This window comes from Carcharhinus amblyrhynchos, chromosome 19 (assembly GCF_965287045.1).
Source record: "Carcharhinus amblyrhynchos chromosome 19, sCarAmb.v2.hapA, whole genome shotgun sequence".
NCBI classification, from domain to species: Eukaryota; Metazoa; Chordata; class Chondrichthyes; order Carcharhiniformes; family Carcharhinidae; genus Carcharhinus; species Carcharhinus amblyrhynchos.
This window is the reverse complement of record NC_137342.1, coordinates 32312167-32322702: the sequence shown is the minus strand read 5'-3', so window position 1 is coordinate 32322702 and position 10536 is coordinate 32312167. Positions and strand designations below refer to the sequence as shown.

Sequence of the window (10536 nt, the reverse complement as noted above, 5' to 3'; positions counted from 1 at the left end):
TAACCCCATGTATTTGCCTCCCAATTCCCCTCACGTTAACATTTGGGGAAACTTAACATCAATTTAACATGGCCAATCTGCCTAAACAGCACATCTTTCGATTGTAGGAGGAAACGGGAGAATTTGGAGGAAGCCCATGCAAACTCGAGGAGAATGATAGCCTTGTAATATTATCGCTAAACTATTAATCTAGAAACTCAGCTAAAGTTTTGGGGACCTGTGTTTGAATCCCACCATGACAGATGGTGGAATTTGAATTCAATAAAAAATATTTGGAATTAAGAATCTAATGATGACCATAAAACCATTGTTGATTGTTGGAAAAACCTATCTGGCTCACTAATGTCCTTTAAGGAAGAAAATTTACCATCTTTACCTGATGTGGCCTACATGTGACTTCAAAGCCACAGCAATGTGGTTGACTCTCCATTGCCCTCCAAGGGCAACTGGGGTGGGCAATAAATGCTGACCAGCCAGCAACATCCAAGTCTCATGAATGAATAAAAAAAGTGCAAACTCCACAAAGACAGTGACTCAAGGCCAGAATTGAACCCTGAGGGGAGAATTTTTTTGGGGGTAGTATGAAATTATAAGCGGGTTAGATAGAGTCCACAGGAAGGGTCTACCTCCTTAACAGAGGGATTGACAACCAGATGACACAGATTTAAAGTTGGAAAGTGAGATTAAATTAGATAGAAATGGTGGGTCAGCACATAGACGACGGGCCGAATACCCTTGTCTGCCTGGGCTGGGTGAGGCGGTTGCCATGGAAATGCCGGGCATGACTATTATGGGCTTGGCGGCCCCTCCCCCTCCCGGCGCAGGGCGCGCAGGCGCGGTGAGGGCGGGATGGCGGCGGGACGATGCTGACGGTTTGGGTCACAGGCGCCGCCGAGCAGCAGCGACACGGCCATGGCCAGGTTGGCCGACTACTTCGTGCTTATAGGCTACGACCACGACAAGCACGGTAAGTGCGGCCTGGGCCCTGGATGAGGGGTGACCGCCCTAGGCAACGGATCGTTAGCTAAGCTGCCTACCTCCCCCCCGGCCGGCTCTACACCGGGGAGTGAGCGGAGGCCCAGAGAGGTTGGAGGAGCAGACAGACTGTAGGGGTTGGGGGAGGAGCAAGGGGAGCCAGAGGGGCTAGTGGGAGTAGGGAGTAGGGGGGGTAGGGAGTAGTGGGGGTAAGGGGTAGGGGATAGGAGGGGTAGAGGGGGTAAGGGGATAGGGGTAGAGGGGATAGGGGGTAGGGGATAGGGGTAGAGGGGGTAAGGGGTAGGGGATAGGGGTAGAGGGGGTAGGGGATAGGGGTAGAGGGGATAGGGGTAGAGGGGGTAAGGGGTAGGGGATAGGGGTAGAGGGGGTAGGGGATAGGGGTAGAGGGGATAGGGGTAGAGGGGGTAGGGGATAGGGGTAGAGGGGGTAGGGGATGGGGTAGAGGGGGTAGGGGATAGGGGTAGAGGGGATAGGGGTAGAGGGGGTAGGGGATAGGGGTAGAGGGGGTAGGGGATAGGGGTAGAGGGGGTAGGGGATAGGGGTAGAGGGGATAGGGGTAGAGGGGGTAAGGGATAGGGGTAGAGGGGGTAAGGGGTAGGGGATAGGGGTAGAGGGGGTAAGGGGTAGGGGATAGGGGTAGAGGTGGTAAGGGGTAGGGGATAGGGGTAGAGGTGGTAAGGGGTAGGGGATAGGGGTAGAGGGGGTAGGGGATAGGGGGTAGGGGATAGGGGTAGAGGGGGTAGGGGATAGGGTAGAGGGGGTAAGGGGTAGAGGGGGTAGGGGATAGGGGTAGAGGGGGTAAGGGGTAGGGGTAGAGGGGGTAAGGGGTAGGGGTAGAGGGGGTAAGGGGTAGGGGTAGAGGGGGTAAGGGGTAGGGGTAGAGGGGGTAAGGGGTAGGGGTAAGGGGTAGGAGGAGTAGGAGGTAGAGGGGGTAGGGGACAGGAGGTAGAGGGGGTAGGGGACAGGGGGTAGAGGGGGTAGGGGACAGGGGGTAGAGGGGGTAGGGGACAGGGGGTAGAGGGGGTAGGGGACAGGGGGTAGAGGGGGTAGGGGACAGGGGGTAGAGGGGGTAGGGGACAGGGGGTAGAGGGGGTAGGGGACAGGGGGTAGGGGACAGGGGGTAGAGGGGGTAGGGGACAGGGGGTAGAGGGGGTAGGGGACAGGGGGTAGAGGGGGTAGGGGACAGGGGGTAGGGGACAGGGGGTAGAGGGGGTAGGGGACAGGGGGTAGGGGACGGGGGGTAGAGGGGGTAGGGGACGGGGGGGTAGAGGGGGTAGGGGACGGGGGGCTCGGGGGGTAGAGGGTAGGGGACAGGGGGGTAGAGGGGACGGGAAGGGGGAGGGGAGGGGACGGGGGGTAGAGGACGGGAAGGCGGGGAGGGGAGGGGACGGGGGGTAGAGGACGGGAAGGCGGGGAGGGGAGGGGACGGGGGGTAGAGGACGGAAGGCGGGGAGGGGAGGGGACGGGGGGTAGAGGACGGGAAGGGGGGGAGGGGAGGGAACGGGGGGGTAGAGGACGGGAAGGGGGGAGGGGAGGGGACGGAGGAGGGGAGGGGACGCGGGGGGGAGGGGACGGGGGGGTAGAGGGGACGGAGGAGGGGAGGGGACGAGGAGGGGAGGGGACGGGGGGTAGAGGGGACGGAGGAGGAGAGGGGACGGAGGAGGGGAGGGGACGGGGGGTAGAGGGGACGGAGGAGGGGAGGGGACGGGGGGTAGAGGGGACGGAGGAGGGGAGGGGACGGGGGGTAGAGGGGACGGAGGAGGGGAGGGGACGGGACGGAGGAGGGGAGGGGACGGGGGGTAGAGGGGACGGAGGAGGGGAGGGGACGGAGGAGGGGAGGGGACGGAGGAGGGGAGGGGACGGGGGGTAGAGGGGACGGAGGAGGGGAGGGGACGGGGGTAGAGGGGACGGAGGAGGGGAGGGGACGGGGGGTAGAGGGGACGGAGGAGGGGAGGGGACGGGGGGTAGAGGGGACGGAGGAGGGGAGGGTTCGGGGGGTAGAGGGGACGGAGGAGGGGAGGGTTCGGGGGGTAGAGGGGACGGAGGAGGGGAGGGTTCGGGGGGTAGAGGGGACGGAGGAGGGGAGGGGACGGGGGGTAGAGGGGACGGAGGAGGGGAGGGGACGGAGGAGGGAGGGGACGGAGGAGGGGAGGGGACGGGGGGTAGAGGGGACGGTGGAGGGGAGGGGACGGGGGGTAGAGGGGACGGGGGGTAGAGGGGACGGAGGAGGGGAGGGGACGGGGGTAGAGGGGACGGAACAGGGGAGGGGACGGGGGGTAGAGGGACGGAACAGGGGGTAGAGGGGACGGAGGGGAGGGGACGGGGGGTAGAGGGGATGGAGGAGGGGAGGGTAGGGGACGGGGGGGGCTTGGAGAGGAGGGTGTAGGGTGGGCGTGGGGAGGAGGTGTAGTGGGGGCGTGGGGGGGTAGGGGTGGGGCGTGGGGTAAGGGGTAGGGGGCGTGGGGAGGGGGGTGTAGGGGGTAGGAGGTGGGGAGTGGGGTAAGGGGTATGGGTGGGGGGAGGGGGTAGTGGGTGGGGGAGGGGGGTAGGGGCTGGTGCGTGAGGGGAGGGGGCGTAGTGGGTGGGGGGAGGAAGCGTTGCGGGGAGGGGGCGTAGGGGCTGGGATTATCCACTAGTATACCATTGGTTCATCATAGTTGTTTATGGAAGGCTCAGACTGGATTCAGTGAGTGGTAATCCTGGAGTGTACTGATCTGATTATCTGTTGTATTAATGCTTGATTCTGGTGTGTGGCTGTAGCTTTGGTATGGTATCTTTGTTAGTGTCATTAACCTGGTGGGCATGGGAGGACATCTTTTTAACTGGCCCCTTGGGGATCAGAGATTACTCCCATTCCAGTTTGATGGGGTGAGATTGCTAATAAGTTCATTACATGATCTGCAGACTTTACCACATGGTTTTGTGTGCTCTCTTGGATGCCTTATCTTCACATCTGTACATTCCTGACAAAGTCTGTTTTTGGTATCTTCTTGAACTAGCCTGAACTAGGAAGTAGTTGATGCCAAGACATTAAATGTATTAATGCATTAAAAGAGGCTAGATGTACCACTCGGGGTGAATGGATCAAAGGTTATGGGGAGAAAGCAGGATTAGGCTATTGAGTTGGACAATCAGCCGTGGTTGTGATGAATGACAGCAGGCTAGAAGAGCCAAATGGCTTCCTCCTGTTCTGATCTTCATGTTTTATGGTTCTCAGTTTTGGTGGGCCACGAGCTAGGGTCTCACATGAGCGGGTTGGTATGCTTGAACTGTTCATTGATAGTCTGAGGACATGATGGTCTATATGCCTGTTGTCACGTTGGACCTCCAGAAAGCATTTGATAAGGTTCAGTACACAAGGCCATTAGTAAAAATAAAAGCGTGTGAAATTGAACATTATCTTGTGATTCGGGTCAGTGGTTGGTAAGAAAGTTGGAGACAGAGCAGGGAAAAGTGAACATTTGCTGATTAGTGCAATGTGACAACTGATATCCCCCAGAGGGCAGGCGATCTCAATTTGGAGGGGAGGGAGGGGAATTCCATAAATCACCCCTGGTTTTAGAAATAAATAACAATATACTGGTCAAAGCAGGATCATGCTCTCTTGAGTCCTGACTTGGATCTACTAACTGTCTGGATCTACTAACACCAGTTGCAGCTCACTGAGCAGGGAGTTAAGCAGCATGATCTCTGGCAGTTGTACCAAAGAGGCATTGCCTTTGTCTCTCAATGCTGACCTCCAGCTAAGATTTCGACATGCCAGGTTGTCCTGGAACATTCATAAAACATCTGGACACTGCTAATTTCAATGTGGGATGAGAGAAGGAAATCGTACAGGTCTTTAAAAATAATTGTATTTTTTATTGTTTTAATCTTGCACTTCTTGTTTTTTAGTTACGTAGTGGAGAGGAGGAAATGTGGCTGCTTTACAAACAGAATGGTTGTTGTAAGAACATAAGAAATAGGAGCAAGAGTAGGCCATCTAGCCCTTTGAGCCTGCCCCGCCATTCAATAAGATCATGGCTGATCTGAAGTGGATCAGTTCCACTTTCCCGCTTTCTTCCCATAACCCTTAATTCCCTTGTCTGTCAAAAATCTGTCTACCTGTGACTTAAATATATTTAGCGAGATAGCCTCCACCACTTCAACGGGCAGAGAATTCCAGAGATTTACCACCCTTTGAGTGAAGAAATTCCTCCTCAACTCTGTTCTAAACTGCCCCCCCTTTATCTTATCCTGAAAATGAAAGAAACTCTGCTGCAGGAATCCTCTCGCCCCAAATTGCTCTTAGCAGTTTTCAGATGAATGTTTATTGATGGCTGTGGGACAGTCCAGGCATTGGTACTGGGTCATTAGCTTTTCGCCACATTTATTAATGGAGCTGCATGTTTGTGTACAGACGGCACCAAGTTAGGAGGGACAGTGGATTATGTGGAGGGAATCAGGCAGTTGCAAAAGGACACTGACATATGTTTTGTGAGCCTGAAAAACTGACAGATGGAGTTCAGTGTGAGGAATTGTGTGCTTCTCCACTTTGGGGTCAAGAATGACAAGGAATAGTTTAAATAGCAAGGGACTAGAAACTGTGGCAAAGCCAAGAGATGTGACAGGACCAAAAATTATTCAGCTAACGAAATGTTGGCTTTTCAAAGGGACTTGTGTACGAAGATGAAGAATCTATGCTTGAGTTTTACAGTCTTGTTTGGACCCCAACTGGGCTGTGTTCTGTTCTTGGCAGTGCTCCGAAAGAAGAATATATTGGCCTTGGAGAGGGTGCAATGCAGATTCGCTAGACTAATTCTAGAGCTTAAACTGCTAAAGAATGACAGGCTGCATAGATGAGGCTTGGATCCCCTTGTGTTTAGAAAGTTGAGGGGTGCTCGAATTGAGATGTTTAAGTCTAAAGTTGATTTAATAGTGTCACAAGTAGGCTTATATTAACACCGCAATGAAGTTACTGTTAAGGTCCCCTAATCACCACACTCGGGCACCTATTTGGGCACACTGTGGGAGAATTTAGCATGACCAATGCAACGAACTGGACTTTTTGTGGTGGGAGGAAACTGAAGCACCCAAAAGAAACCCACGCAGACAAAGGGAGAATGTGCAGACTCTGCACAGTGTGTGACCTGAGCTGGGAATTGAACTGGGTCTCTGACACTGAGGCAGCAGTGCTCACCACTGTAATGGGTACTAGAAGCAAATTCCTCTGGTAGGAGAATCCAGAACAATGGGACATAGTCTTACAATTAATTAGAGGTAAGTTATTCGGTGGTGAAATCAGGAAGCATTTATTCAGAGACAGTGAACATCTGTAACTCTCCTCTAAAAACCTGTGGATGCTGGGCTCAATTTAAATTAAAAAAAAGTCTGTAGATTGTTGTTGAGTAAGGATATCAAAAGTTATTGAGGATTTTTAAGGCTGAATTAGATTCTTGATTGACAAGTGAGTGGAAGGTTATGGGGTAAAACAGGAAAACAGAATTGAGAGTACAATTGAAATTAGTCATGATTTTATCATGATTTTGGTAGGAATAATGGTAGGAAGGACTATTACTTACATGACGAAAAACTTCAGGCAACGGTGTAGAGGGACTTCGGGGTCCTTGTGCATGAGTCGCAAAAACCCAGCCTGCAGGTGCAGCAAGTGGTCAGGAAGGCTAATGGGATGCTGGCCTTCATAGCGAGGGGGATTGAATATAAAAGTAGGGAGGTCTTGCTGCAGCTGTATACAGCATTGGTGAGGCTGCAGCTGGAGTACTGTGTGCAGTTTTGGTCGCCGCACTTACGCAAGGATATTTTGGCCTTGGAGGGAGTGCGGATGAGGTTTACTAGGCTGATACCAGAGTTGAGGGGGTTGAGCTATGAGGAGAGGCTGAATAAACTAGGCTTGTACTCGTTAGAGTTTAGAAGAATGAGGGGAGATCTCATTGAGACATATAAGATGATGAATGGGATGGATAGGATAGAGGTGGAGAGACTCTTCCAGCTCAGAAAGGACAGTAGGACTAGGGGGCACAGCCTCAAGATAAAGGGGGGGGGGGGGGCGGTTTAGAACGGAATTGAGGAGGAACTTCTTCACTCAAAGGGTGGTGAATCTCTGGAATTCTCTGCCCGTTGAAGTGGTGGAGGCTGCCTCGCTAAATATTTTTAAGAAGCGGGTTGATGGGTTTTTGATAAGCGAGGGGATTAAAGGTTATGGGGAGAGGGTGGGAATGTGGAACTGAGGCACGACAGGTCAGCCATGATCTTATTGAATGGCGGGGCAGGCTCGAAGGGCTAGATGGCCTACTCCTGCTCCTATTTCTTATGTTCTTATCATAGGGCAGAGCAAGCTTGGGGGGTGGTGGTGAATGTCCTGCTCCCGATTTTGAGGTGTGAAGCAAAAATGAGTAAATAGAACTGAGATACAGATCGGCTATAATCCAATTGAATGGCCCCTGTGTTACATAACCAGCAATTGGATGAAGACTTGGTTAATTTATTTTTGGTATGGAATATATTGTTCAGGATACAGGTAGAATTTTCTTGCTGTTTAAAAGTGCAGTGGCATCTTTTGCATCCACCTGATCAGATTGCAGAGTCACAATTTATATGTCATTCTAAAGTTAACAGCTGTGACAGTGCAACAGTCCCTCAATTATGCACTAAAGCAGCAGCCTAGATTTTCTTCTATAGCCCCTGGTGCGTGGCTTGAACCCATGACCTTTGACTCAAAGACAAGAGTGTCTGCACTGAAACAACTGACGTTAGTAAAGAACATGAATTTTGTGAACGAATGTTTGAGCAGAAAAAGTCAGTGTAGGGGCACTTCTGCCCACATGAGCAGTTGCTGCAATTGTTTCCATCTGAAATTTGACCACTGCCCTCACCAGTTTGGTATGAACTGTAAATATTCCTGATTTGCATTGAATTTTGGAATCTATGTTCTAGATCGTAAATTAGAAACAGGAGTGGTCTCCCTGTCAAGCCCTGTAATATTGCACTCTGTACTTCCACCACCACAGTCACAGCCCATCTACCCAACCCTTCAAGCATCATCTGCCCCACATGTGGAAAATCTGCAGATCATGCAGTGGACTTATCAGCCATCTAGTAAACCCAACAAACTGGATTGGAAGCAAGTCACCCTTGATCCCAAGATATGAAAGAAGATATCTTTAAGGCCTGCTTTTTATATCCTATTCCCGATGTTTAACCCAAAACCGCACATTGTTGAATTTAATAGCCAAATAACTTCCAAAAGTTTGAGTGCATCACATTGCATGGCCTTTTACGAGGTGGTTGTTCAAAGAAAGAACTTTCACTGTATTTATACAGTGTTTCATGCAACCTCAGAATATCCTGAAAAGCTATGCAGCCAGTGAAGTTCTTTGAAGCAAAGTCACTGTTGTGATGTCGGAATACTACAATAGCAGGCTGGATTTTCTTTTTCTGAATTCATGTTGACTGCACCTTATTAGGTTATTGTTGTATGGATTTACTTCAGATGATCAGTTCCATTATCTTTCATGAAATTAAAAGAAAACAAAATTAGTTGACTTTGTTTTATCCCATTTGACTGTTTCCAATCTACAGCTTCTCCAGTGCTTAGAATCTCATATTTATCATGATGTGTCTCTCAGCATTTTGGGAAAAAACTATTTTTCCCTGGCATGCTGTATCTAATTTCTACCATTATTTTTGCTTTGGTAATCTGTAGGCAAGGATATGCTAATATTGTTTTGTGAATTCTTGGAAATAATTTCTCAGAATATTTACGAGTGTTTGTAGAATCTTAGTGCAGAAACAGGCCATTTGTTCCATTGTGCTTGTGCCAGCTGTTGGAAAGAAATTATTCAAACATCCCCACTCCTTTTGCTTTCTCTATAATCTTGCATTTTTTTAACTCTTAAGTATTTCCAGTTCCCATTTACACATTACTATTGAATTTGTTTTCATTGCCATTCATCTTCAAGTTAGTTTGCACAGTTTGAAGTTTTCTTCTCTTTGTTCACTTGTTGTGAACAAATAGTTGTACTACTAAAAGAGTTGTGCATGGTGTTCAGTCTTTGCCGCTGTATTTTCTAGTTTCCTTGATGCCCCTCAGAAACCCTTTGAATGTGCTTCTATATTTTATTGAACTCATCCCACTTAACTCCTTGTATGATCGAGAGAGCACATTTTTCCATTTTATTTGTTTATCATTTAGGGGCACGTTTGTTTAGTTAACTTGTAGACTGTATGTTCAGCTTTTTTCTTTTAATGGATTCTGATGGTTCAAGTAGATGTCAGAGATCCATGGCACTATTTCAAAAGCAGAGATTTTCTGATATCCTTCATCTAACACTGCTAAAATCCCATTAAGGGCTATTCATCTTATTTGTTCTTTGTAGAACTTGTGTATATTGGCTTCTGTGTTCTCCTAGGAACACAGGTGACTCTACATGAATATAATTCTTTGGGTGTGATGCCCTTTGGAATGTTTAAGGTGTGTATTGATGTAAGTCCTCTTTAAACATTTAACTCCAGGTTTAAATTGAGTTAATGCCTGCAGTGGAAAAATCACATAAATATGACAAATGATTTGCTGGGGTGGTTAAAATTGAAGTGGTCTTTGTTGGTATGAAGTGATTTTTAAAACCTAAACTGTTGATGTTTCTTATGGGTTATAAATTATTGAATGTTTAAATTAATAGAGACATGTAAAATACCTACAATGGAAATACCAAATCAAATGCCATTCACACTGGCTAAAAGAGCAAATGCTAGCTCGGAGCTCACAGTGAAATTGCTGCAGACTTTGTTGGGGGGGGGGGGTGCATGTAAATGGACTTTACATCAATCCAAGTTCTTGTGTATAGCATACACTTCCTGTAAACATCACACTTCTGATGATCGTCTGACTCCTGGAACATCATCTAGCTAAAAGTAAAAATGTTTGCTCTATCGTCTAACCTCTGTTTTCACAATTGAAGCAGGCATAATACGAAGAAAGGTGATTAAATTTAATAGTCAGTGTTGTTCACTGATGGTATTTGAGTAATGAATTCCCTATCGTGTTGCTTACAATCAGTTGAATTTTTTTGTATAATAAGATGACTGCAGAGTTTGGAGAGAGGCTTCTGAAATCTATTCCATAGAGTTAGATGCCTATATACACACACTAGTAAAAGCTGGATCTGGAGGAGGGGGCTGAGTGTAGGGTGACGAAATTTGCTGATGACACGAAGATGAGTGGAAAAGCAAACTGCGTGGATGGAGTGGAAAGTCTACAGAGTGATCTGGATAGGCTGAGTGAGTGGGTGAGGAACTGGCAGATGAAGTATAATGTTAGCAAGTGTGAGGTTATCCACTTTGGCAGGAATAATAGGAGAGATTATTATTTAAAAGGTGAAAAGCTGCAGCATGCTATGGTGCAGAGGGACCTGGGGGTCCATGTGCACGAGTCGCAGAAACCCAGTCTGCAGGTGCAGTAGGTGATTAAGAAGGCGATTGGAATGTTGGACTTTATAGCAAGGGGGATAGAATATAAAAGTAGGGAGGTCTTGCTGCAACTGT

At 49.1% G+C, this 10536-nt stretch overlaps 1 protein-coding gene across 4 annotated transcripts in view; it reads left to right on the top strand.

Moving 5' to 3' along the window:
* Window positions 1-857: 857 nt before the first annotated feature.
* sbf1 (SET binding factor 1) overlaps window positions 858-10536 on the top strand; it is a 161204-nt gene continuing 151525 nt past the window's right edge. For all 4 annotated transcript variants that reach the window (XM_080207513.1, XM_080207514.1, XM_080207512.1 and 1 more), the window contains exon 1: window positions 858-967. In XM_080207513.1, the coding sequence (XP_080063639.1) occupies window positions 913-967 (55 nt within the window). In that variant the 5' untranslated portion in view covers window positions 858-912. The remainder of the gene's footprint in view (window positions 968-10536) is intronic.